We start from the raw sequence: 27,457 nt of genomic DNA, 5'->3' as shown, positions 1-27,457 counted from the left end.
TCGCCACAGATAAAAAGTACAAGATCGTTTCTCAGGAGTCCATTGCTCGTTTGGAGTTCTACTCATTTGAAAGTGCAGACATTGGGGATTACCAGTGCTGCATAGCTAATGATGTTGGTAAAATCACCACTAAGGCACTGGCCAAACTAAAAGGTTGGTATTGTTGATAAATTAAAATAACTCAAATTGATTTATCTAAATACGGTATGTTTTCTAAAGAACATGGTTCATTGATTTTACAATATGTTTTGTATAGAACCACCAACATTTGCAAAGAAGATTGAAACCATTACAGCAACATTGGGAGATTCTGTGAAACTGCAGGGCACATTGAAAGGCTCACCTCCCATTTCCGTCAAATGGATAAAGGACATTGAAATGTTGAGAGATGATGATCCAAATATCAAAATGACATTTGAGAACAACATTGCTATTTTGTCAATAACAACTGTTGCCATTAGCCATGGTGGCAAGTACACTTGCCAAGCAGAGAATGAGGCTGGACAAAACAAATGTGAAGCCACTCTAACAGTTCAAGGTTAGAGTTGAACATTTAAATAAAACATTTACATAAATGTATGTATTACATATAAACACATTATACTCTTGTGACACCTCAATCTAATTCATTTTACTTTAATATAGAACCTGCTAGAATCTTAGAGAAAGCAGAATCCATCAATGTGACTTCAGGGGAATCTGCAACCTTGGAATGCAAAATCGCTGGAAGCCCAGAACTTAAAGTGAAATGGTTCCAGGATGGAAAGGAGATGAAAGGGAGTCGAAAATATAAAATAACTCTAAAAGATAATATTGCCATCTTAAAGATTCTTGCGTCTGAAAAAGTAGACTCTTCCGAATACACAATGGAAGTGTCCAACCGTGTTGGAAAGGACCAGTGCTCATGTTCTATTACTGTGCTGGGTTAGCATTTCTTCTTTGCTACTTTTAAAAGTTTGATTTCATGACATTTATTTTAACTTGCAATGTACAATATGACTTAACTTTTTCTTTCCAAAACAGATCGTATCATACCACCCTCTTTCACAAGGTCTCTGAAAAGACTTGATGGAATTATGGGTAACGATATTTCAATGGATTGCAAAGTATCTGGATCCCAGCCTATGACTCTGTCTTGGTTCAAAGACGATAAAGAAATTAAGTTTGGAGATAGATATTTACCTGAAATCAAAGACAACTCAGCTGCACTGAAAATTACTAAATTGGAAAAGGTTGATGCTGGAGTGTACACATGCCGGGCAACAAATTCTGCTGGATGTGAAGAAAGCAGTGGAACCTTATATGTCAAAGGTTTATAAAGTTTAAGTAATTCTTTAGCCCTATGTTTTTACTTCTAATTGAAGTAGGCCTATGGCGTTTTCTTGGGGTAATATGATGATGAAAAATAAATATTTTCTCCTTTTAATGAATTTTAGAACCTCCAGTCTTCACATTGAAACCTGACAACCAAGATGTCATACCAGGATCTACCGTTGTCTTGAAGGTTGCTTTCACTGGAACAGCTCCTCTTATGATCAAGTGGTTCAGAGACGACAAGGAGATATCAAGTGGAGGCACATTTTTTATCAAGAAGGAGACCTCCTTAAGTTTTTTGGAACTTCACTCAGTAAAACCCTCTGACTCAGCTAACTACACATGCCAAGTGTCCAATGACGCTGGAAAGGTGGCATGCACTGCTGTCTTGTTTGTGAAAGGTGACCTTCTTATATATACCCTGCTCAATATGCATTTGTTGTTCTTCTGTTCTTGCATCAATGTTTGTTTACTTGACTGATAATCAATGTCAAACTCTTTTTTAGAACCTCCAATGTTTGTGGTGAAGCTTGAGTCTACGAAACTAGTAGTGAAAGGAAGTGCTGTAAAGCTGGAGTGTAAGGCAACTGGCACCCCTGAGATCAGTTTTAAATGGTTCAAGAATGAGATTGAGATAACTCAAAAGGAGAAATACAAAATGGCTGTCACCAATTCAGTTGCCTCATTGGAGTTTGTCAACTGTTCTGTTGATGATAGTGGAAATTATGTTTGTGTGGCATCAAGTGATGCTGGTAGTGACCACAGCGGCAGCACAGTTACAGTTAAAGGTGTGTTGAGTATTCCCGCTTACTGAGTTTTTTTTAGATTAATGAATTTAGATTTTTGTTGATTGTATTCTGACTTGATTGCCATCTTCTTTTAGAACCTCCAATATTTACAAGGACCTTTGAATCCAAAGAAGTTATCAAAGGATCTGATATTATGTTGGAAGGAAAGCTTGCAGGCTCTGCTCCATTCAACGTATCTTTTTACAAAAACACAAAGGCGATCAGAAATGATAAAAGGCACAAGATAGTCTTAAAGGATGACATAGTTACCCTCCAGATCCTGGCAATTGAAGCCGGAGATGCTGGAAAATATCAGTGTACAGTAGAAAATGAAGTTGGGAAGTCATCTTGTGATTGTGAGATGACACTGAAAGGTTGGTGTGAAAGCCTTCATTTTAAATATATGTATCTGTTAATTTCTGTAGACTTTCAGTTAAAAGGTTATATGCTTTTCCACCTTTAGAACCGCCATCGTTTGTGAAAAAGATAGAGAATGTGAATTCCCTAGTTGGCAGTGAGATTTCTATGCAGTGTACTCTGAAAGGATCACTACCTATGACTGTGTCTTGGCTGAAGGATGACCATGAGGTCAAAGATGGTGAGCATGCGCAGATGTCCTTTGAAGACAGGACAGCACTGCTGCGTATTTCAAATATTCAAACCAAACATGCTGGGAAATATACTTGTCAAGCCAAAAATGAAGCTGGCAGTCAGAAATGTTCTGCGTTATTGGTAGTCAAAGGTTGGTTGATGTTTATGAGGACATTTTTCAAATTGCTATTGGTGTTTGGATTTTATATTCTGATGTTAAAAACTCATTGTTGAATGTTATGTTTATCACAGAACCAGCAAATATCATGGAACAGGCTAAATCTGTCAGTGTTACAATGGGGGATCCCGCTACACTTCAGTGCAGGTTTTCAGGAACCAAGGTGCTCAAAGTCAAATGGCGGAAGGATGGAAGAGAGCTGACATCAGGACATAGATACAAAGTACAGAGCACAGATAAGAGCTCTGTACTAAACATTCTCCGTACAGAAAAAAGCGACAGTGGAGATTACAACTTTGAGGTTTCCAATGACGTTGGAAGCAGTACTTGTGAAGCTACAGTTTCTGTTCTAGGTCAGCTCATTTATACATATTGTAATATTTATTTTAGCTGTTTGTACAGGTATTCCTGTTTTGACAGCATTCTCATTACTTTCTTTTTTATTTATGCTAGATCAAATCATAAAACCATCTTTCACAAGGAAACTGAAGAAAACAGAGAGTATCAAAGGATCATTTGCCCACTTGGAGTGTCTTTTGTCTGGCTCTCTGCCCATATCTGTACTCTGGTACAAAGATGAGAAAGAGATCAAGACTGATGATAAGCACAAATGCACATTCTTTGAAAACACAGCTTTTCTGGAAATAAGTCGTCTTGACAGTGCAGACAGTGGTAGCTATACCTGCATTGCTACTAATAAGGCAGGCAAGGACCAGTGTTCTGGGGCCTTACTTGTAAAAGGTTTGGATAACAATTTTTTGGTCTTCTATTTTTCTGTTTCTTTGGCTCTCTTTGGCTTCAGAACTTTTTAGACTTTTAACTTGAAACATGCATTCCCCATTTTATCAACAGAACCACCATCGGTTTTAGAAAGGCCTGAATCAATGGATGTTTTGCCTGGATCAAAGGTTCAATTTAATGTCCTTTTGTCTGGCACGCCACCCTTGACCATTAAATGGTTTAAAGACAAGAAGGAGATCTTATCCGGCTCTGATTGCTCTGTGACTAAAGACAACACCTCTACATCGCTGGAGCTTTTCTTTGCCAAAGCATTAGACTCTGGAGACTATATCTGCGAAATTAATAATGACGTGGGCTCTGATGCTTGCCAAGCAATGCTCTTTGTCAAAGGTTCTTATTGTCTGTTATTCTTTACCTTCTTGACATTTGTTTTTGAATTGGACCTCTGCTATACTTATTATGTTTACTTTATTTTATATAGAGCCTCCAAAGTTCACACGAAAACCTGACGGTGTGTCAGTGGTGAAACCTGGGCAAAGTAAAACATTTGAATGCCAGGTGACTGGAACTCCAGAGATTGATATATACTGGTTCAGAGATGGGAACGAGATAAGTCCTAGTGACAAATACAAGATGTTCTTTGATAACAACATAGTAACCCTAAATATTTGTGGTGCTGATACTAAGGACAGTGGAATATACTATTGTGAGGCCCGTAATGAAGCCGGCAGTGAAAGCTGCAATATGGAATTGAAAGTGAAAGGTTGGTTTAGTCTTTTTAGGAATAATTTTATATTTTCAAACTTTTATATGATTCAGACTTCATTGAATTAATTGTCTGTTTTCTCTACCTCAGAGCCACCATCCTTTGTTAAACAGTTATCAACTGCGGATATTGTGAAGGGCTCAAATGTGTCTTTAGAGTGTCAAGTCATTGGCACAAGCCCGTTTGAGGTCATGTGGCATAAGGATTTAAAGGAAATTAAATCCAGCACAAAGCACAGTTTCTCACAAGTACAGGACATTCTGAATCTTGAAATACAGAAATGTGATGGTGTAGATGTTGGTGAATACCAGTGTACCGTCTCAAATGAGGTTGGAAGTTGTTCTTGTAGAACTACGCTTCGTATAAAAGGTTTGTTACTTAAAACACATACTATTGTGATATATTACGTAACTTCCATGATGACAACACATTCTTACTTTAAATAACTAATAATTGTTCCTTGGTTTGATGTTAGATCCACCATCATTTGTGAAGAAAATTGAAAATGTAGCTACGGTTTTGGGCAAATCAGCTGAATTTCAGTGTGTTGTCACTGGGTCACCATCTCTGTCTGTGCAATGGCAAAGAGATGAGAACTGGATCTTGGAAGATCCTAAAATTGAACGGACATTTGAGAATAATGTGGCAACTCTAAGGATTCCGGTCTGTGAGGCCCGTCACAGCGGGAAATATACCTGCCAGGTGGCAAATGATGCTGGACAGGACAAGTGCTTTGCAACCCTCATGGTGCAAGGTTTGTCTTTTCATTTAGTATGCTAGCTAGACATTTGTTTTAATTTTGGTCAGGTCTGTCTTTGAAATGTATGGGTTTTAACAGAAAATTTGTATTTATATGCATTTTAGAACCACCTCAGATTACAGAGAAACCAGAAGTGATGAAAGTAACTACTGGGGATCCAGTCAGTTTAGAGTGCAAAGTGGCAGGCAGTCCTGAGCTCAAAGTGAAGTGGACCAAAGATGGCAAAGAGCTCAAGTCAAGTCCACAGCACAAACTTAGCTTTGAGAACAACCTTAGTAGCCTTAAAATTCAGACTACACAAAAGGAGGATGCAGGCAACTATCAATTTGAGGTCTCAAACCACATTGATACCTGCAGTTGCAAAGTCAAGTTGATTGTACTAGGTCAGTGCAAAATCTTGTATTGAAACAAATTAGTGTGGTAGTATACTGGTTATTACATGATAAGTAATGCATATGATTTTGACTGTTTTGTTGTTGCTCTTGTGAAAACAGAACAAACTATTCCCCCAAGCTTCACCAAACCAATGAGTGAAATACAGGAAATATTGGGAACATTTGTTCAAATTGGCTGCAAAATATCTGGATCCCTTCCCATTACTGTGGAATGGCAGAAAGATGGAAACAACATTTCCGTTGGTGGAAAATATAAACTTGTTCGTCAAGACAATTCTGTGTCTTTGGAAATTGAACAGTTAGAGAGAGTTGATGCCGGCACTTACTCTTGCAAACTGACAAATACAGCAGGAAGCGTTGAATGTAGTGGGGCACTAAGGGTGAAAGGTCAGAATTTCTAACATTTATATCAAATTTATATTTATCTCTCTCGTGATAGGGTCAGGCCAGCTGATTAACTTGGTTGCTATTGTTTCTTTTCAAATGCATCTTTAGAGCCGCCAAGCTTTGTGCTGTTGCCTGAGCCCCAGGCAGCCCTTCCTAACTCCAACGTGCGATTTAAGAGCACATTTAAAGGAACACCTCCTTTCGCAGTGAAATGGTTCAAGGATGACACTGAATTGATCACTGGACCATCATGTTTTACCGGACTGGAAGGATTATCTTGCTTCTTAGATCTTTACTCAGTTGGAGTTTTGCAGAGTGGAGTTTACTCTTGTCAAGTTAGCAATGATGCCGGCACTGAAAGATGTAGTGCCAATTTAACAGTAAAAGGTTGGAACATGCTCTTATCTAAACTCTTGCATTGGCTTCCATCTTTCCTCAATTGGCTTCCATCGTTCCGTCTGTCCTCGAATGCTTTTGTCTGTGCTCAATTGTTTTGCATTTTCACAGCTCCTCCACCACCTCCTTTTCACAGTTCCTTCAGCAGTTCACAGCACCTTCACCAACACCTCCATCACATCAACAACTGTTTATCCACCATGTATCATGCTTCCCATTTCCCTTGTCAAATTCATCTTGGCTTTAATCCTTAACAGATCCATCAAGTCATCAAATCACATCTTTTTGCAGTTCATTCCAAGCCTCATATTATTTCACTTTGTCAAGTTGCATGTGCTTCAGTAACCTAATTTTGCTATATTTTGGCTTTGCAGAACCTCCTGAATTTGTGCTGAAATTGCCAGTCACAAAGTTTGTGAAGAAGTGCGAGCCACTCAGTCTTGAATGCAAAGTTACGGGTGCGCCCTCTCTGCGAATGCAATGGTACAAAAATGACACTAAGATCACTGAAGGTGACAACTATAGAACTTCATTTGTTGACTCAATGGCAGTCCTTGAGCTGCACACCACAAGATTTGAAGACGATGGAGTCTACACTTGTGAAGCAACCAATGAAGCTGGAAGCATAAGCTGCAGCACAACTCTTACAGTCAAAGGTGTGATCAATGACATTGGGTTTGGATATTTTCCATATTACATTATATATTCCATAATAATCTACTATTAGTATAGTGTCTGTTGGTGGTATTACGTCAGTATGAATTTGAAGCTTTGCTGCATGTAACAAAGAGAGCTGCTTCTTAACGATTCTCAATGTTTTGTAGACCCACCATCTTTCCTCAAAGTACCTCAGCCAATTGAAGGAATGAAAGGAAAGGATGCTAGCCTACACTGTGAGATAACTGGCACAGCACCCTTTGAGATTACCTGGTCCAAAGACAAAACGCCACTAAAAGAAAGTAGGAAATATAAGATGGTGAATGAGGGTACCTCTGCCACTCTTCATATAATTGGATTGGAAGCCTCAGATGTTGGAGAGTATGAGTGCAAGGCATCAAACAGTGTAGGATATGAAACATGCCGTACTACAATTAAACTCAGAGGTTAGTAGAATTGCATCGTCTGTGGGTATTTTTTATTTTTATTTCGATAATTGATGTTCCAACTTTTAACCATGAACTACTCCCTCATGATGTTTTTTTTCTCCTTTCCGTGTTTGTCCTCTCTCAGAACCACCAACTTTTGTGAAGAAATTGTCGAATATGACATGCATATTGGGTGAAGAAGTCACCCTGACGGCCACTGTCAAAGGCTCTCAGCCAATGACCACGTCTTGGGTACAGGATAAGGATCACATTCTCAGAGATGGTGACAACCGGAAAATTACCTTTGACAACAACCAGGTCACTCTTAAAGTCTTTAAAGCAGATTTACTGGCAATGGGCAAATACACCTGCCAACTCAGAAATGATGCCGGAATTGTGGAATGTTTTGCTAACTTGACAGTATTAGGTTTGTACATTTCAATTTTCTCTCTTTATTCCATTTTTTTTCTTAATTCGCTTAATTTTTCCCCCCAGTCATTGCTTTTTTTATTATTCAGTTTCTTTAAGCACACCTCTTTTCATGTTCTTTATTTTCAGAACCAGCTAAAGTTGTGGATAGACCAGAGTCTTTCAGTGTGACTGCAGGTGATATTGCAGCTCTAGAAGTCAAAGTGTCGGGGACACCAGAGCTGAAACCAAAATGGTTTAAGGATGGAGTCGAGCTCTCCTCTGGACAGAAGTACAAAATCTCATTCTCAAAGATGATCTCCAGCTTGAAAGTTTTGTCTGCAGAAAAAATTGACACAGGAGAATATACATTTGAGGTCAAAAATGAGGTTGGCAGTGATCTCACCAAATTAAACCTCACTGTACTAGGTTGGTGGCCACTTCCTATACACAGTATAATATGACATTTGCCTAATTGCCTAGTGTTTTTCCTAATGCACTGGTTACTAACCATGTCCTTCTATAACAGATAAAACTATACCTCCAACATTTACAAGGAAATTGAAGGATTATCAACCTATTGTTGGAAAAGCTGGTGAAATGGACTGCAAAGTCTCTGGTTCTGCACCATTCACCATTACCTGGTACCATGATGGAGAGGAGATCAAAACTGGACCAAATTATGAGATTACGTTCAGTGACAACACCTGCACGCTCAAAGTGCCCACTCTTAAGTTGTCAGACTCTGGAGTGTATAAATGCAAAGCTGTAAACAAGGCAGGAACCAATGAGACCAGTGCCTCTTTCATTGTGAAAGGTCAGTAAATCGGTTTGAAGGTTTGAATCTACAGTACCCGTTTGGGCTTCATAATGACTATTGCTTTGTGAAGTAACTGATTTAATGTCAGATGTCGGCAAGCTAAAAGTATGTATTTTTTGTATTTAGAACCTCCTTCTTTCGTGATGCCACCTCAGCCATTGGAAGCAATGCCTGGCACAAATGTTTTGTTCTCAGCAATTGTCAAAGGAAGTGCCCCACTGAAACTGAAGTGGTTCAGAGGCACCAAGGAAATTTTGTCTGGAAAAGGCTATGAAATTGCTCTGCGGGACAGTACAGCTACTATGGAGCTATTCAAAATTGACAAATCCCACGCTGGAGAGTATACATGCCAGATTATTAATGATGCTGGGAAGGAAAGTTGCCCGGTTAACCTGTCTGTGAAAGGTTGGTCAATAATAGATTTTTTTTTATTATCACAGATTTTTATTAACAGAATTAAAACAAAATTACAAAATTAATCAATAAGTGGACTAACAAACTTCTGTATGATTTAACTCAGAACCTGCGAGCTTTGTTAAGAAGCTGAAGGACCATTCTGTTGAAAAGGGGAAATCATTGGTACTTGAGTGCACATACTCTGGAACCCCAAAGATATTTGTCACCTGGTATAAGGACGGAAAACAGCTATATTCTTCTTATAAGCACAATGTCACTACCACTGAGACCTCCTGCATCCTGGAGTGTTTAAACACTGATGATAAGGAAGCAAGTGGGGAATACGCTTGTGAAGTTTCCAATGATGCTGGAAAGGATACCTGCAAAGCACAAGTGTTCATCTTAGGTTAGTTTACCTAAGTTGATCTGGTAATGTATTGGGATTGTCCTATACTGTATATATCTGATGTGCATGTTTCTGATTTAACGGTTTATATCTGTCACTTTAGAACCACCTTATTTCATTGAGAATTTGGAGCCAATGGAAGTGACTGCTGGTGATGCAGTTTGTTTGAAATGCCATGTGGGCGGAACCCCTGAAATAAAGGTGGCTTGGTTTAAGGCTGACGGAAAAGTGAGGTCCAGCCCCACTTGCAAAATAGAATATTCCAAAGGAATTGCTTGCTTGAAACTGAGCAAAGCAGCCAAGGCTGATATTGGTGAATACACATGCAAAGCAGAAAACAACATAGGATCAGCCTCATCCACTTGCCGCCTCTCTGTCCAAGGTGATGCCCGCCATCTTTTATTTAGGAATGTTCTCTTTTTAATCTGGAGATATTCCGTTTTGACTCTGCATCATTGTTTCTGAAATTAACGACTAATATTATATTGTTTGTTGAACTATCCTATTTTCAGAGGCAAAAACACCACCTACCTTCCCCAAGAAAATAACCAGTCTTCAACAGACTGAAGGAATGGAAGTCAAATTTGAGTGCCGCGTGGCAGGCTCCTCGCCCATTGAGGTCTCTTGGCTTAAAGATGGTGAAACTCTGAAATCCACCGACTATACCATGAGTTATGATGATAACACTGCTGCCCTAAAAATAACCAGAGGTGAAATGAGACACTCTGGGGAATACACTTGTGTTGCTACCAACAGTGTTGGGACTGCATCCTGCAGAGCCAAACTCACTCTTCAAGGTCGGTCGGTTTTTCTTCAAAGAAGTAGTTTTTTGCTTGCTGACTGAGAGACGGTGCACGTTCTGTATTAGTACCATGTCATATTGTACAATGTCAATGCTTTCATTTCAAAGTATGCTGTATGTTCCACCTCTTTCCCATCATTTAACTTTTAGAGCCAAGATATCCCCCTGTCTTTGATAAAAAGCTGTCACCCATGGTGGACATTTCAGTGGGTGATAGTGTGGAATTGGAATGCCACATGACTGGATCTTTGCCAATAAAAGTCACTTGGTCAAAGGATCACAAAGATATTCGATCAGGGGGAAATTACAAGATGTCCTGCGTGGATAACACCCCACACCTTACTATATTGAAAGCAGCTAAAGCAGACTCTGGCCGCTACTTTTGCCATGCCACTAATGACATTGGAAAGGACTCTTGTTCCACTGAAATTACTGTCAAAGGTATTTGGCCCACTGGCACCCAATTTTAGTCCTTGAGAGACATTTTAGTTTCTTGAGAGACATTTTTGGTATAGTACTTTGTTTGTTTACGTGACACCTAACATGACCACTGCAATCTTGTTTCAGAAACAATTCATGCTTTTGTATTTCTTTTCAGAGCGCAAAATCCCACCTACCTTCACCAAAAAGCCCACAGAGACCCTTGAGGATACAGAGGGCAAGATGGTGAAAATTGAGGCACGTTTGTCTGGTTCTCAGCCAATGACCATCAATTGGTACAAAGATGACATTGAGAGGCACAGCTCTGATCACTATGACATGTCCTTCAAGAGCAATGTGGCTGTGTTGTGTATCAAGAGCTCCGAAGTCTCAGACTGTGGCAGGTATACCTGCAAAGCCACCAATGAAGCTGGCACTGCCTCTTGCGAAGTGACAGTTACCATAACTGGTAGGTCCATATTATTATTACTTGTCTATTTTGTTGTGTTTCTCCATAGAAAACGAGATGTACATAACTTTTGTATGCATTTCTACTATGTGTCCCATGTATCTTTTTCCATGACTCTTCCCTATTTTTCCAGAACACAAGAAGCCCCCTACATTTGACCCCGCTCTCAAACCTGTCACGCTGACCGAGGGAGAGAACCTGCATCTTAGCTGTCATGTCCATGGATCCCCTCCTATGAAGATTCAGTGGATGAAGGACAGAAAAGACTTGAAAAACACTTCCAGCACTAAAATCATTTTTGCCGATGACGTTGCCTCTCTGGAGGTCATGCCTGTATCAAAGAATGATGCAGGGGACTATCTCTGCAAGGCTACCAATGAAGCTGGTAGTGAATTCTGCAAGGCCAAAGTGACAATCAAAGGTACATCTTCTGGACCATATTTTGATTCAAGTCATATCCAATAACTTGTGGAATCAGCTATCATGAATGAATGATTATGGTTTTTATAACAGACTTCGTGAATTATGCTTTATTGCAGAGAAATCCAAAGCAGCACCTAAACCCGCTGAAGAGGAATCAACAGCAGCACCAGTGAAGAAACTAGACAACTTGTTCTTCATCGAGGAGCCCAAGCCTTGCCATGTAGCCGAGAGTAAGTGTGATGAAAAGAGATTTAGAAGCATATAATTATTATTCAATTGACAACCCACATTGTTTAATCATTGGATAATCTAACATTTCCATAGTAAGTGATGTCTTCAATATGTTGCGTTCATTTACAGAGGGCACTGCAACGTTCATCGCCAAGGTTGGAGGTGATCCCATTCCTAACGTGAAATGGATGAAGGGCAAGTGGAGGCAGATCACTCATGGTGGTCGCATCACTATTGAGCAGAAAGGCCCAGATGCCAAGTTAGAGATCAGAGAAATAACAAAGTCTGACTCTGGACAGTACAGATGTGTCGCAACTAACAAAGCTGGAGAAATAGAATGCAACACCGACATGCATGTTGAGGAAAGGAAAGAGGTTGTCGGAGTTGAGGGAGACTTCAGAGCAAAACTGAAGAAGTAAGTGAATCTCTCTTTGACAATTGTGTCTCTACCTTTCACATTCCACAAGAAACTGTACAAATAATATTTGCCATGCCTACCTCTTCTATTTTTCTTCCTCCACAGGACTCCATCTAAGCAGAAGAGTCCCCAGGAAGAGAAAGACATTGACATTGTAGAGTTGCTCAGAAATGTGGACCCTAAGGAGTATGAGAAATACGCCCGTATGTATGGAATCACTGACTACCGTGGACTTCTTCAGGCCATTGAGCAGTTGAAGAGGGAGAAAGCAGAAGAAAGTGGAAGACCGGTAAATTAATTTAACATGAAGTTGTATTCAATTGAATTTAATGGCTTAGTCTTTTTTTCAGAACACAACAGTTTAATTTACTTAATATTAGTCATACAATACAGAATTTTGTTGCTTTTTTAAAGACAATGGCCTACCTATAACTAGTTCTGCTTTGTGTTTTGATGTGATTTAGGAACCGGAGAGAGAGAGAGAATCGGATGAGGATTTGGCTGCTCTTGTGGCTGATTTGCAAAAGAGAATGGAACGTACTGAGGTAGGTTCCTCATTAGCTACCACAATGAAATGTCTGACAATGACAACAGCAGTAATTATCATGTATTATATGCATATTTATTTACATGAATGTCTAAGCACATACGTCTTCTTTATTTGTTTGCAGCCTGTCACCGTGAATAAGGACATAACAGATCAATCTACAGTCACCAACAAGGTTGCCACCTTTGAGTGTGACATCAAGATCAACTTTCCAGAGATCACCCTGTCCTGGTACAAGGGAACTCAGAAGCTTGACAACAATGAAAAATACGAAATCAACATTGTTGGTGACCGTCACATTCTGAAGATCAAGCAGTGTCAAACCAAAGACCAGGGCAACTACCGTGTTGTATGTGGCCCACATATCTCCAGTGCCAAATTGACTGTTATCGGTGGGTATCTATGGTTCTGCATTTGTTTATTTTGTACTTAGATGAATGTTATTGATTTTAGTCTTTATACTGTATCTGTAAATACTGACCGACATGCATATTTGTTCTTTGTGTCTTTACAGAGCCTGAGGTTGAGAAACATCTGGAGGAAGTTGCGTGTAAGGAGGGGCAAACATGTACACTGTCTTGCCAGTTTTCTATCCCTAATGTCAAAACACAGTGGTTTAAGAATGGAAAGCTTTTAGAAATGAAGGGCAGATACTCGCATGAGGTGGTCAACAAGATTCAGAAGCTGTCGATTAAAGACCTCCGACCAGAAGACCACGGACGCTATACCTGCAGATATGACAACCTTGAATCAACTGCAGATCTATGGGTTGAAGGTTTGTACAGATTAAACCATATAATAATTGGTTGCTGTTGCATCTCCCATCATGTTGTAGAGTGGAGAAGATCACCCCAAACTAACCTCTTTTTTTCTTCATCACTCATTTTGTCACTAATCTTTAAATGTTTTTTTTCACTCTTTTTCTCTTTTTTGCACTTTTGATTTGACATACTCTTTTTCTTCGTGGAACTCTCTGATAACATTTGTTCTACTTTCTTATACTTGTTGGTCTTGGAACTTTGCCACAAACCAACATTTCTTTTTCTTTCTTGTCTTTTGACTTTTTGTCTCTACTTTCATCCTATTGAATCATCCATCATGATCTGTTGAACACTTCTAACCGCATATCTATTCTCCATTGTCCAATTTGACTTGAATTTGCACATTTGAGTTTGAATTATGAGAATAACCAGAAATATTCAAACTGAACTAAATTCATCACCACATGTTATCTGTTTTAGCTGAACAAATTCACTTCACCAAACGTATCCAGAACATTGTGGTGGGCGAACGCCAAGCAGCCACCTTCGAATGCGAGGTGTCTTTCGACAATGCCATCGTTACATGGTACAAAGACACTTGGGAACTCAGAGAGTGCCCAAAGTATAACTTCAGAAGCGAAGGCAGAAGACATTTTATGATCATCCGCAATGTAATCAATGAAGATGAAGGTGTGTAGAGTTGCGTCAAACAAGCATTTTATGGATTTCTTTATTCTCGTTACCCAGATGAATACATCAGAATGGGTTATTAAATCATCTTCATGACTAATCCTTTAGGCGTTTACTCGGTCATTGTGAGGTTGGAGCCCAGAGGGGAAGCTAAAAGCACAGCTGAGCTTTATCTTTCAGACAAAGGTCGGTATAGTTGTTAGCATTTGTTTTTGTTTTCCAGCTGTCTGTATCTCATAGTGGCCTTAATTCAGTTTTTAATATTTCATCTTACTTTTTCACAGAAATTGAATTAGCAGGGGTACCCCATGGTAAGTATTTGATTTCTAGCCACACAACCTCTCAAATGTATCACAATTCCTAGTCAACTTATGTTAAATATATAACTTATTTTATATATACTGTATCTTTGATATTTCAACCAAATTCAACATCCTTTAGATGTCCCTGATTCATCAATACGAATCCCTGATATGCCATCTTCAGTTACTCTAAAAGGTAAGAATGGGACATTAGATTGGCATTAATTATATAAATCTAAACTACCATAATTAATATGAGAACTCAACATCTATATGTTTTTTTGAAGAATCTTCTGAATACTATTATGAAGAAGAGATGGAAATGAGAGAGGTGGAAATGAGAGGTATATGGCCTTGCATTCTTTTATATTAAGCATCTTTCCATCACCACCAAACCCCTTATAATCATCATAAAATAATTCACTAACATTTGATTATTGTGCAAGATTTACATCATATTAATAGTAACCATCAGCATCATCAATTTAACTACCTCCATGTTTTCACGATTATTCACGCTTGTGCATAAACTCAGCAAAAAAAGAAACGTCCTCTCACTGCCAACTGCGTTTATTTTCAACAAACTTAACATGTGTAAATATTTGTATGAACATAACAAGATTCAACAACTGAGACATAAACCGAACAAGTTCCACAGACATGTGACTAACAGAAATGGAATAATGTGTCCCTGAACAAAGGGGTGGTCAAAATCAAAAGTAACAGTCAGTATCTGGTGTGGCCACCTGCAGCATTAAGTACTGCAGTGCATCTCCTCCTCATGGACTGCAGCAGAGTTGCCAGTTGTTGTTGTGAGATGTTACCCACTCTTCCACCAAGGCACCTGCAAGTTCCAGGACATTTCTGGGGGGAATGGCCCTAGCCCTCACCCTCCGATCCAATAGGTCCCAAATGTGCTCAATGGGATTGAGATCCGGGCTCTTGGCTGGCCATGGCCAGAACACTGACATTCCTGTCTTGCAGGAAATCACGCACAGAACAAGCAGTATGGCTGGTGGCATTGTCATGCTGGAGGGTCATGTCAGGAGGAGCCTACAGGAAGGGTACCACATGAGGGAGGAGGATGTCTTCTCTGTAACGCACAGCGTTGAGATTGCCTGCAATGACAACAAGCTCAGTCCGATGATGCTGTGACACACCGCCCCAGACCATGACGGACCCTCCACCTCCAAATCGATCCCGCTCCTGAGTACAGGCCTTGGTGTAACGCTCATTCCTTCGACGATAAACGCGAATCTGACCATCACCCCTGGTGAGACAAAACTGCAACTCGTCAGTGAAGAACACTTTTTGCCAGCCATGTCTGGTCCAGCGACGGTGGGTTTGTGCCCATAGGCGACGTTGTTGCTGGTGATGTCTGGTGAGGACCTACCTTACAACAGGCCTACAAGCCCTCAGTCCATCCTCTCTCAACCTATTGAGGACAGTCTGAGCACTGATGGAGGGATTGTGATTTCCTGGTGTAACTCAGGAAGTTGTTGTTGCCATCCTGTACCTGTCCTGCAGGTGTGATGTTCGGCTGTACCGACCTGTGCAGGTTTTGTTACACGTGGTCTGCCACTGCGAGGACGATCAGCTGTCCATCCTGTCTCCCTTTAGTGCTGTCTTAGGCGTCTCACAGTACGGACATTGCAATGTATTGCCGGGGCCACATCTTTTATTTAACCTTTATTTAACTAGGCAAGTCAGTTAAGAACAAATTCTTATTTACAATGACGGCCTAGGAACAGTGGGTTAACTGCCTTGTTCAGGGGCAGAACGACAGATTTTACCTTGCCAGCTCGGGGACTCGATCTTGCAACCTTTCGGTTACTAGTCCAACGCTCTAACCACTAGGCTATCTGCAGTCCTCATGCCTCCTTGCAGCATGCCTGAGGCACGTTCACACAGATGAGCACGGACCCTGGGCATCTTTCTTTTGGAGTTTTTCAGAGTCAGTAGAAAGCCCTCTTTTTTGGCCTAAGTTTTCATAACTGTGACCTTAATTGCCTACCGTGTGTAAGCTGTTAGTGTCTTAACGACCGTTACACAGGTGCGTGTTCATTAATTGTTTATGGTTCATTGAACTAGCATGGAAACAGTGGTTTAACCCTTTACAATGAAGATATGTGTTATTTAGATTTTTACGAATTATCTTTGAAAGACAGGGTCATGGAAAAGGGACGTTTATTTTTTTGCTGAGTTTATTACCCAGGAAATGTAAAACTTGTAGTGTATTAGAGGTTTAAATAGGCTTCTGAAATTTGTAATTTCCTCTTTGTAATTTCAGACTTGATTTTTCCTTACGAAAATGTATCAACCCCAACAAAATTGTCCATGAATTATAATCCACATAATAATTCACATTTCCTGTTGCTGCATGATTATTTTCTGCCTGTAGCAAACTGGCTCAAATTAAGATCCTACATCTGTACGTGTTTGTACAACTTAGTAACATGACCTAACATTTCAGTCAATAATAACCATGATCAATTTAACCAATTTCATTTGAACATGTTTAGACAAGTTTGTACACCTAAAAAGATTATTCAGTATTGTAACACGACCTAACCAATATTCCAGCATTTCCCACTGCTCATCTAAACAACATTTTTTTTTTCATTGTTACTCTTTATTAGAGTATGAAAGCTGGACAGAAGAGACAGTAGTACAGAAAATCTCTACAACCACAGGTATCCCTTAGAATAGATGTTACCATTGCAGTTTGTCTGCTAGCAGCTAACTCAAGTGACCAAACAGTTAATCTTTAACGTTCCACCTTGAGCCACATTGGTATTAACATGTGTGGTGCTTAAAAGCATCCTTGTCTGTCTTTGTATGTTTGAGCCACTCTTTGAAAATATCTTGAAACAGAATGTATGGGCTCCTACTGTTTGTATGTGTGATCGTACCATAGTGTGCTAGCGTGTGTTTGTGTGTGCGGAACATGGTCACAAATCACACGTCTTTCTCTCTCCTTTGTTGTCCCACAGGAGTTATTTCATTTCTGTGTCTTTATTTGTGTGTTATAACCGTAACCCTCTATCCTTAGCTAATGTGCCTTGTTGAACATTTATACTAATATATTCTCATTGTCTTATCAGCCCCGAGAGTACCTGTTGAGGAAGAGTCCATCCAGAGTAAGAAGGTTGGAATGAGGGAGGAGATGCCACAAAAAGGTATTAAAAGAACAATTTTTCTCTGTCTTGGCTTACAGCAATGTTATGGCAAAGCTGGCAAACATGTTCATAGTCTTGTTCATGTGTCAGTTGGTAAACTCTTTAACAGCTTCTTTTTTTATGTGATGTACATAGTCGGCAATGTTTTGGCAAAAGAAGTTCATGATCTTTGTTCATGTGTCATTTATGAAACTTTGTTTACAGCTTGCTTTTCTTTTAACCGTGTCAAAGGTTTTCCCTGCCATGCCATGCTCAATTTCTTTCCATGTCTTGCTTAGTTTAACCTTGGGTAGTACTTTCAGTATTTATGATATTTGATTCTTTGCTCTTAAGTTGATCACGCATAGTGGCTTATGTGTTTGTCTGTATTGTCTTTCATAATATATGTGCTTCTTTGGCAAATACCTTACATGTGAATGCATGGATGTCCACAGTAGATAGTGCTTTGCTACATTGGCTAACACAATGAGTGTCTTTAAAGTTTCTGAAGTGCACAAGAAACCCGAGGAGAAGGCTAAACCAGCTGAGGCAGCAGTACCACATAAAGGTATCTAAATATCTGCATTTCAAAACGATATTTTGTGTTGATCTGGTTGATGTGTGTACATTTTGATAACTTACCCAAGTATGTCTCTCTTGTTGAAAAAAAACTCTATTTGAAAAGAAGGGCTTTTACTATAAATATTCTACTTTTGCATGACTGTTTGTCTGTGTAAAGTAACCAATGTCCACTACTGTAAATTACATTATAAGATGAATTATATTTGTCCCTACACATTAACTCAGTGATAACTTGTACTTACTGTGATGATATTTCCAAGTACCTGAAGCCAAAAAGCCAGTGGAGGAGAAGATAACTGCAGAGGTTGTCCCAGAGAAACTTCCCTCTCCAAAAGGTATAGTCTTAAATCAGAAATGATGTGCTTGTCTAATGATCTTGTCATGTTTGTCATGTATTCTTAATTTTCTTTTAACTAAATCTGTGAATTTGTTTGTTTTAGTTGATTGCTTTTGTGGTTGTTGTACGTGAGCCTTGTTTTCTTCAACTTAGTGTCCATAATTATTTTGTATTTATTTGCATGACTTCAATAACCAATATTGTGCTCTTTTTATTTTGGTGTATGTAATTGCTCACTTTCAATATCTTAGAAGAACATGAAGAAGCAAAGGCGCCTTTCCATAAGCCAGCTGAGAAACCTGAACAGGTTCCATTAAAGAAAGGTATACTGCATTTTTCCATGTGCTTCAGAAATGCTCCTACTGCTGCTGTTGTAGCTCTTATGCTGTTGAGTCTCTGTCCTGAATATTTTCAGTTGTCTGTCTCTTAATACCATATCTTCTTGTTATCACGTTTTAAGGTATGACCCAGGTGCAGACAGTGTTGAAGAAAGTTTATTCTTTTAACGGGGCAGGCAAACGACAGGTCAAGGCAAGCAGGGGTCAATAATCCAGAGAGGGTGTAAGGCACCGGAATAACAGGCGGGCTCAGGGTCAGGTCAGGCAGAGGTCGGTAATCCAGAGTAGTGGGGCAAAGGTACAGGATGACAGGCTGGGTCAGGCCAGGCAGAACGGTGTGAACCGGGAAACTAGAAAACAGGAGCAAGGAACAGGAGGGAGCAGAGAATCAAAATGCTGGTAGGTTCTACGAACAAAACGAACTGGCAACAGACAAACTGAGAACACAGGTATAAATACGATGGGCGACACCTGGAGAGGGGTGGAGACAAGCACAAAGACAGGTGAAACAGATCAGGGCGTGACACTTGTCAGTCTCTTGTCTGTCTATTTCACAGTTTCTAAATCATCTATGTAGCACTTTCTAACACTGCATGTTATTATCCCAAAGGATTATGTGTGAATAAGCCTGTGTGACTAAGTTTGTTCACTTCTGTCACTTTTTGCATTGAGTTTAGAGAAGTTGTCTCAATCATACTCTTGTCCCATACTTTTATGGCTTTCACTCTTGTACTCGGTATTTCTTGATAGCCCATAGTTTCTAATGTTGATGTCTGTATTACCTGAAGATGTCCCTCAAGCTGCACCCCATGTTGCGGAGCCAAAAGCTGAGCCAAAACCAGAGCCTAAAGTTTCACCTGTGGCTAAGGTTGAACCTGAACCGAAGGGTGCACCTATAAAGAAACCAGAGAGTCCACCATCCAAAGGTATTTCCTGTCATGTCTTGTTTTGTGGAGTATTTATTCCCCTCTCTAATGTCACCTCTCCTTTGTGTAATTGTATGTATATTATATATTATTATGTTTATATAGCTTCTAACATAGAAGTTATTTTTTATTTTGTGTCATATCTGTATGCAGTGTAATTATTACCTTGGTATGTGAACTCTAAATCAAAGTGCATGTTACTTTAAGTTCCTGAGAAAGCTAAGAAACCAGAGGCTTCAAAACCAGAACCAGGAACGCCAGCAGCAGTTAAAAAGCCAGAGACGGCATCTACTCCTTCTCCAAAGGAGCCAGAGCCTACTCCTGCTGCAAAGAAGGTCCCAACACCACAAGGTATCAGTATCTCTCAAAAGAGAGGCAGCTTTCTGAGTCTTTTAACAACTTGTATGCTCTTTATACTCTTCTGTTTGTCAGTCCATCTTTGTCTGTCTGTGGCATTACAAAGTTTAAGACTATGTAATGTCACGTATTTGGAATCCGTATTTGTTGTTTTCTTTGTAAATTTTATGTCTGTTTGTTGTGCTTTCATCACAGCACATTGTATATTACTGATAATTTGCATATTCTTTGAAGTGCCAGCACCAATAGCACAAAAAAGACAGGAGGTAACTCCGCAAAGACCAGCTACCATCCCTCAAAAAGTGGACAGAGAGGACATAGAGCCTCATGTGCAACCTGTGCCAGAACAAGGTATACACAATATAGGTTGTCAATGCTTCTCCCGTTAATGTTTATTGGCTTTCTTCTAACCAACCCCAGCTTTGAACATCTATGTCTTGTCTATGTTCACATTTGGTATCGTCTAGCTTCTACGTCACAGAGTTTGTCTTTTGAAATGTTTATGCACAACTGAAAAGTATTTTCACCAGTTGCTTAATTTTGTCTCGTCATAATCATCGTCATACAGTCTTACCACTCAATAGAGTGTGACTTGTGCAATGTCTGTGTTTGAAACGACTTTCTTGAATATCTTCATTGTATATGCATGTTTTTAACAAACTTAAATGGTCTTTTAAGTTCCTGTGGAAGAAAGAAAACCAGAACCTCTTAAGGTTGCCAGAAAGCCTGAATCAGTTATTGTGACTCCAAAGGAAGATACACCGCAAAAAGGTAGGGATTTATGCATTGACTTTTGTACTGTACCGTACATACTGTTTACTGTGATGTCTTAAGAGTCTTCTTGAACTATTCTTTGTCTTAAGTTTACCATATTCTGGCTCTCCGTTTTCCTCAGTTTTCCATCTGTTTGACAATCTAGACACAAGGGTAACACTTTAACTATCATCATGAAGCTGACTTAATGGTGTTACAATATGACATAATATTAGACGTATAGTTTATCATAAGTTGTTAAAACTGTTTTAGATATGGGTCATGTTATGTTTGTGACCATGTTGACAATATGTTTGAAGTAAAGTGTTGCATGCGTCGCCACGTGACGTTCTGTTTGTCAGATTTGATGTGTTATGCAACAACCCTTTTGTCACTCTTCTGTGTTGCCAATGTCTTATGCGTGTCTTGTATGTGCTTCAAGTAATGGAGCCCAAACAAAAGCCTGTACCTGTTGAGAGGGTACCTGAGAAAAAACCTACTGAAAAGGTACCTGTTGAGAGGGTACCTGAGAAAAAACCTACTGAAAAGGTACCTGTTACTAAACCTAAAAAGGAGATGGAAGAAGAAAAGAAAGTTCCAACTTCAGAAATAGAAGTTATGCCACAAAGAAAAGGAACTCCGCCAGACACAGGTATTCTAAATGTGCTCTATGTTAGTGGTGTTCAATTTATTAAAATCTTATTTCACCTCCAAATGTAGATATCAGGTGCATAATGGCATGCCAGTACTACTTTCTTTTATCTGTGTTTTTTTAAACCCAATGTTTGTCTTTATGTTGTGTTTTGTCGTTAATCTCTTGCGACCTCCATTTGGTGGGAACTCTTAAAAACATCTTTAGAACTTCAAGTGACTTCTAGTCTTCAGATGGCTGAGAAAAAGAGATCTTCAAAGACTCACGAGTTGTGGGAGGTTTCCGACACGATGGAGAGAGCTCCTCCAATAGAAGAAGTCTTTCAGTATGAAGAAGTGGGGAATGAATACGAAGAGGTGTCATATGAGAACAAAGGTGATATATTGGACAATAGCACTACATCGACATTCCAACAGAGGATTTCAGTGAGGACAAAAGATATCCTTCCAGAAAAAGTATCTGTCCAAAAAGATAAAAAGTCAGATATGAAACATGAACCATCTCTTAGTGAGGTTTCCAAGAGGAAAGATAGAGCTACTAAAGTTTTTACTACACCGAAACCAAAGGAAAGAAGTGCTGTTGAAGTTAGGTCTGATCTAGAGGCAGATTTACCAGCCAAACAGGATCGATCTCTTCAGAGGGAGTCTCATGAATCGTCCACAGAAGAAGAAGAAACACTTCTCAGGAAAAGTGTTTACACTGCAAGTTTAGTGTCTAGAGAGGAAGAGGGTACAGGCATCAAAACTAAGGGAACTCATTTTGTTGATGTAGTTGAGTTAAAGACAGAACAGGCTACAATTGAAGATATACCTATCCATCAAGTAGTTCAATCTACAGAAGAACATTTTGTCCAGAAAGCTGCCAAAGTTACTACAAAAGACAGTGTACCTATAAAGAAGGATACTGTATCTTTGGAAGTATTAAATTATGAAAAAGTGGACACTGAGCTACAAAAATATGAAGAAGTTTCCGTCATGAAGCAAGGGAGTGCTAGTATGAGGGAAGAAATATCTATGAAAAAGTATCCTAATACGCAGCAGGTAGTTAAGGGTGAAAGCAAGGCTATAGACACAGATAAAAAAGAGGAAGAAAAGAAAACAGACATTGTAAAGAAAAAGGAAATGACCACCAGGGTATCAGACAATAAGGAACAGTCAGGCGGAAGACAGGAGATTCATGATAAGACAGATTATAGTTCTCCAAGAAAATTATCTCCCCAGGAACATGAAGAATATGTTTCAAAACAAGAGGCATCTGTTATGGATGTTTCAGAGAATATAAATGCAGCCACAGATACTATTTCCCCCAAACCAACAGCAAGAAAGGAAACTGACATTCGATCTAACCAAGAAGGTATTTCTCAATCAGTAGAATGCAAAGAACCAGTAGAATCTTCTATCAGAGTAGAATCAGTAATTGAAGAAATACCAAATATACAAGTTAATACAAGAAAGGACAGAATACATTTGTCAGAAGGTATCTCTCCAATAAAAGTGTTGTTGCCCACAGAGAAAGGACAGGGATTAGTTGGTACTGAAGAGATAATTTGTACTGTTGAGAACTTCCAATCAAAGAAACAAGTAGTTGAGAAAGGCAAACCTTCCAAAGTAATTCAATCCAAGGAGGAAACCTTTAAGAAGACCCTTACTATGAGAAAGGAACTCAGTGAAGAGATACCCCGTACAAATGAGGATATCCAGTCAAAGAAACAGGTTATAGAAAAGGGCAAACCTTCCAAAGTAATTCAATCCAAGGAGGAAACCTTTAAGAAGACCCTTACTATGAGAAAGGAACTCAGTGAAGAGATACCCCGTACAAATGAGGATATCCAGTCAAAGAAACAGGTTATAGAAAAGGGCAAACCTTCCAAAGTAATTCAATCCAAGCAGGAAACTTTTAAGAATCTTACTACGGGAGAGGAAACCACTGAAGAGATTAGAGTTGAGGTCATCCAAACTAAGAAACAGGTAGTTGAGAAAGACAAACCTGCCAAAGTAATTGAATCCAAGGAGAGGGCTGACAAGACACTTACTATGAGAGATGAGCCCATCGAAGAGAGACCTTTTACAGTTGAGGACATCCAAACTAAGAAACGGGTGATTGAAAAAGGCAAACCTGTTAAAGTAATTTCTTCTGAAGAGGAAACACTTGACTCACAAGAGGAGGAAAAGATCTCTTCAAAAGCCTCGCCTTCAAGAGGTATACTAAGTAAATCTAACATGTTTCATCTCATCATCTTGTCAGCAAAATCATCCATCAATTCCATTTCATGCTTAGTTTGAAATCAAACTTTTTTTGTCCAGTATTATTCATCAAGTTGCTTCATTCCAGTGTTTGCCATCCCATATCAACACATCCTCTTAAGTGGTCAAAATCCACAACTCTTGTGTCATTCTTGCAATTCTCTCTGTTGTTTGTGTGTATGTTTTGTGTCTCTTTTGTATTGTGTTTTCTATTTGATCACATCTTTTTTGGTATTGTATTGGTGCTCCACTGTTTACCCCAATCTGTAGTATCTTGATCTTGACCATGGTATCATTTCATTTCAAGTACCAGCAGAGAAGAAGGAATCACCTCCACAACCTGTTGAACCACTTACAAAGAAAGTGTCTCAGCTAGAGAAAACTGTTGTTGCTGAAGGGGTGAAAGAATCTGAGCCATTTGCAAAGAAAGTGGCTAAATCAGAGTCTAAGCCAGAAATCAAGCCAAAGTCCAAGCCAGAGAAGATAGCTATTGCTGAAAAGCCTGCTGAGGCACTTGTAAAGAAAGTGTCTACGCCAGAGTCTAAGTCAGAACCTAAACCTGAATCTAAGCCAGAGGCTAAGACAGAGCCTAAACCTAAACCAGAGGATAAACCAGAGCCTAAGCCCAAACCAGAGCCTAAACCAGAGTCTAAACCAGAGTTTAAGTTAGAGGCTAAACCAGAGAAGAAGGCTGTTACTGAAGTAGGGGTGAAAGAATCACCTCCACAGCCCGCTGTGCTGTTGAAGACAGAGCCTAAGCCTAAACTAGAGGCCAAGCCAGAGCCTAAGGCTAAGCCAGAGCCTAAACAAGAGGCTGAGCCAGAGGCTAAAGTAGACACTAAGCCTAAATCAGAGCCTAAACTAGAGGCTAAGCCAGAGCCTAAACCTAAACCAGAGCCTAAACCAGAGTCTAAACCAGAGGTTAAGCTAGAGGCTAAACCAGAGAAGAAGACTGTTACTGAAGTAGGGGTGAAAGAATCACCTCCACAGCCCGTTGTGGTGTTGAAGACAGAGCCTAAGCCTAAACTAGAGGCCAAGCCAGAGCCTAAGGCTAAGCCAGAGCCTAAACAAGAGGCTGAGCCAGAGGCTAAAGTAGACACTAAGCCTAAATCAGAGCCTAAACTAGAGGCTAAGCCAGAGCCTAAATCTAAACCAGAGCCTAAACCAGAGTCTAAACCAGAGGTTAAGCTAGAGGCTAAACCAGAGAAGAAGGATGTTACTGAAGTAGGGGTGAAAGAATCACCTCCACAGCCCGCTGTGGTGTTGAAGACAGAGCCTAAGCCTAAACTAGAGGCCAAGCCAGAGCCTAAGGCTAAGCCAGAGCCTAAGCTAGAGACTGAGCCAGAGGCTAAATTAGACACTAAGCCTAAATCAGAACCTAAACTAGAGGTTAAAATAAAGTCTAAGCCAGAGCCTAAACCAGAGGTTATGCCAGAGCCTAAGCCTAAACCAGAAGCTAAGCCTAAACCAGAGGCTAAACCAGAGCCTAAGTCTAAACCAGAGTCTAAGCTTGAACCTAAACCAGAGGCTGAGCCAGAGGCTAAAATAGAGTCTAAGCCTAAATCAGAGCCTAAGCTAGAGGCTAAAATAGAGGCTAAGCCAAAGCCTAAACCAGATGTTAAGCTTAAGCCTAAGCTAGAGGCTAAACCAGATCCTAAATCTAAACCAGAGTCTAAGCTTGAACCTAAACCAGAGGCTGAGCCAGAGCCTAAACCAGAGGTTATGCCAGAGCCTAAGCCTAAACCAGAAGCTGAGCCCAAACCAGAGGCTAAACCAGAGCCTAAGTCTAAACCAGAGTTTAAGCTTGAACCTAAACCAGAGGCTAAAATAGAGACTAAGCCTAAATCAGAGCCTAAGCTAGAGGCTAAAATAGAGTCTAAGCCAAAGCCTAAACCAGATGTTAAGCTTAAGCCTAAGCCAGAGGCTAAACCAGAGCCTAAATCTAAACCAGAGTCTAAGTTTGAACCTAAACCTGAGGCTAAACCAGAGAAGACTGTTGTTACTGTAGGGGTGAAAGACTCACCACCACAGCCCCCTGAGCCACCTCCACAGCCCCCTGAGAAGACTGTAGTTGCTGAGGAGGTGGAAAAATCACCTCCAAAGCCACTTGTAAGGAAAGTGGCTAAACCAGAGTCGAAGCCAGAGAACAAGGCTATTACTGAAGATGTGTTTCTTTCAAGTGAAGAAGATGTTGCAACTCGAAAAGGTATAACAAGGGCAATCCTTGAAATACAAATCTTCACTCTTGCGTCACTCTTAAAATCTTGCTTTCTTTTGTTGTTTGTTTGTATGTTGTTTGTGTGTACGTTTTGTGTAATTGTGTTTGGGATACTTCCTTATTTGTTTATCCTTATGTGTTTGCTGTTTGATCATATATTGCCTTTGTATTTTCTTGATGGTTCACTTCTGTAGTATGTTGTTCTTGACCATAGTATAACTTTATTTCAAGTACCAGCAAAGGAGAAGGAATTACCCCTACAACCTGTTCGACCACTTACAAAGAAAGTGCCTAAACCAGAGAAAACAGTTGTTGCTGAGGAGGTGAAAGAATCACCCCCAAAACCGTCTGAGCCACTTGTAAAGCGAGTGTCTTTAGCAGAGTCTAAGCCAGAGAAAACTATTGCTGAAGAGGTGAAAGAATCACCTCTTAAGCCGACTGAGCCACTGGCTAAGAAAGTATCTAAACCAGAGTCTAAGCCAGAGACCAAGCCAGAGACGGTGGCAAAGAAAACAGCTATTGCTGAGGAGGTGAAGGAATCACCTCCAAAGCCCACTGAGCCACTTCCTAAAAAGGTGCCTAAGCCAGAGACTATGGTTATTGCTGAGGTAGAATCTCCACCAAAGCCTACTGAGCCACTTGCAAAGAAAGTGGCTAAACCAGAGACTAAGCCAGAGAAGACAACTAATGCTGAAGAAGATGTTGTTCCCAAAAAAGGTATAATGAGAAAATCTTGAAATGCAAATCTTAAATTTTCCCTCACTCTTAAAATCTTTATATTTTGTGAGTTATGTTTGTGTTTATGTTATGTGTTTTGATGTTCTTCTCTGTCTTTGTGTGTGCTATGTTTATATTTGATATAGTCTTTCTCTGATACTTTGTCAGTGGTCCAATGCATACCGCAATCTGTAATATTTTGATTTGTCAGGTTGTTATTGTGAAGAGAATGTGTTCTCAATGACTTACCTGGTTAAATAAAGGTAAAATTAAATAAATCAAAATTGACTTTGACCATGGTATAATTTTATTTCAAGTTCCAGCAAAGGAATCACCTACAAAGCCTGCTGAGCCTCTTGCAAAGAAAGTGCCTGCACCAGAGAAAACAGCTATTTCTGAACAGGTGGAGTCACCTCGAAAGCCTGCTGAGCCACTTCTTAAGAAAGTGTCTTTGCCAGAGTCTAAGCCTGAGCCTAAGTCTGAGCCTAAGCCAGAGAAGAAGGCTGTTGCTGAGCCTCCAAAGCCAGCGGAGCCACTTGTAAAGAAAGTCTCTAAGCCAGAGAAGAAGGCTGTTGCTGAAGTGGTGTCAAGTGAAGATGTTGCTGCCCCAAAAGGTATAACAAGGACAATCCTTGAAACACAAATCTTAAATCTTAAAAATCTTGCTATCCTGTCTGTTATG

At 39.9% G+C, this 27,457-nt stretch overlaps 1 protein-coding gene across 1 annotated transcript in view; it reads left to right on the top strand.

The window, feature by feature from the left end:
- Positions 1 to 27,457, top strand: part of LOC115160992 (titin) — a 179,609-nt gene that overhangs the window by 44,603 nt on the left and 107,549 nt on the right. The window contains exons 44-77 of the mRNA XM_029711620.1: positions 6,691 to 6,972; positions 7,141 to 7,419; positions 7,547 to 7,828; positions 7,960 to 8,238; positions 8,339 to 8,626; positions 8,756 to 9,034; positions 9,150 to 9,431; positions 9,535 to 9,813; positions 9,944 to 10,228; positions 10,384 to 10,674; positions 10,832 to 11,122; positions 11,256 to 11,543; positions 11,662 to 11,775; positions 11,906 to 12,191; positions 12,300 to 12,483; positions 12,659 to 12,739; positions 12,866 to 13,133; positions 13,256 to 13,516; positions 13,983 to 14,192; positions 14,301 to 14,378; positions 14,477 to 14,503; positions 14,634 to 14,690; positions 14,782 to 14,838; positions 17,134 to 17,187; positions 17,599 to 17,673; positions 18,155 to 18,220; positions 18,495 to 18,569; positions 18,823 to 18,894; positions 19,698 to 19,835; positions 20,043 to 20,186; positions 20,427 to 20,543; positions 20,871 to 20,963; positions 21,388 to 21,597; positions 27,093 to 27,389. Coding sequence (XP_029567480.1) covers positions 6,691 to 6,972; positions 7,141 to 7,419; positions 7,547 to 7,828; positions 7,960 to 8,238; positions 8,339 to 8,626; positions 8,756 to 9,034; positions 9,150 to 9,431; positions 9,535 to 9,813; positions 9,944 to 10,228; positions 10,384 to 10,674; positions 10,832 to 11,122; positions 11,256 to 11,543; positions 11,662 to 11,775; positions 11,906 to 12,191; positions 12,300 to 12,483; positions 12,659 to 12,739; positions 12,866 to 13,133; positions 13,256 to 13,516; positions 13,983 to 14,192; positions 14,301 to 14,378; positions 14,477 to 14,503; positions 14,634 to 14,690; positions 14,782 to 14,838; positions 17,134 to 17,187; positions 17,599 to 17,673; positions 18,155 to 18,220; positions 18,495 to 18,569; positions 18,823 to 18,894; positions 19,698 to 19,835; positions 20,043 to 20,186; positions 20,427 to 20,543; positions 20,871 to 20,963; positions 21,388 to 21,597; positions 27,093 to 27,389 — 6,369 coding nt within the window. The remainder of the gene's footprint in view (positions 1 to 6,690; positions 6,973 to 7,140; positions 7,420 to 7,546; positions 7,829 to 7,959; positions 8,239 to 8,338; positions 8,627 to 8,755; positions 9,035 to 9,149; positions 9,432 to 9,534; positions 9,814 to 9,943; positions 10,229 to 10,383; positions 10,675 to 10,831; positions 11,123 to 11,255; positions 11,544 to 11,661; positions 11,776 to 11,905; positions 12,192 to 12,299; positions 12,484 to 12,658; positions 12,740 to 12,865; positions 13,134 to 13,255; positions 13,517 to 13,982; positions 14,193 to 14,300; positions 14,379 to 14,476; positions 14,504 to 14,633; positions 14,691 to 14,781; positions 14,839 to 17,133; positions 17,188 to 17,598; positions 17,674 to 18,154; positions 18,221 to 18,494; positions 18,570 to 18,822; positions 18,895 to 19,697; positions 19,836 to 20,042; positions 20,187 to 20,426; positions 20,544 to 20,870; positions 20,964 to 21,387; positions 21,598 to 27,092; positions 27,390 to 27,457) is intronic.

This window comes from Salmo trutta, chromosome 24, assembly GCF_901001165.1.
Source record: "Salmo trutta chromosome 24, fSalTru1.1, whole genome shotgun sequence".
In the NCBI taxonomy this organism is placed as follows: Eukaryota; Metazoa; Chordata; class Actinopteri; order Salmoniformes; family Salmonidae; genus Salmo; species Salmo trutta.
The sequence above is the reverse complement of the archived record's forward strand: the minus strand, read 5'-3'. Positions and strand labels throughout refer to the sequence as shown.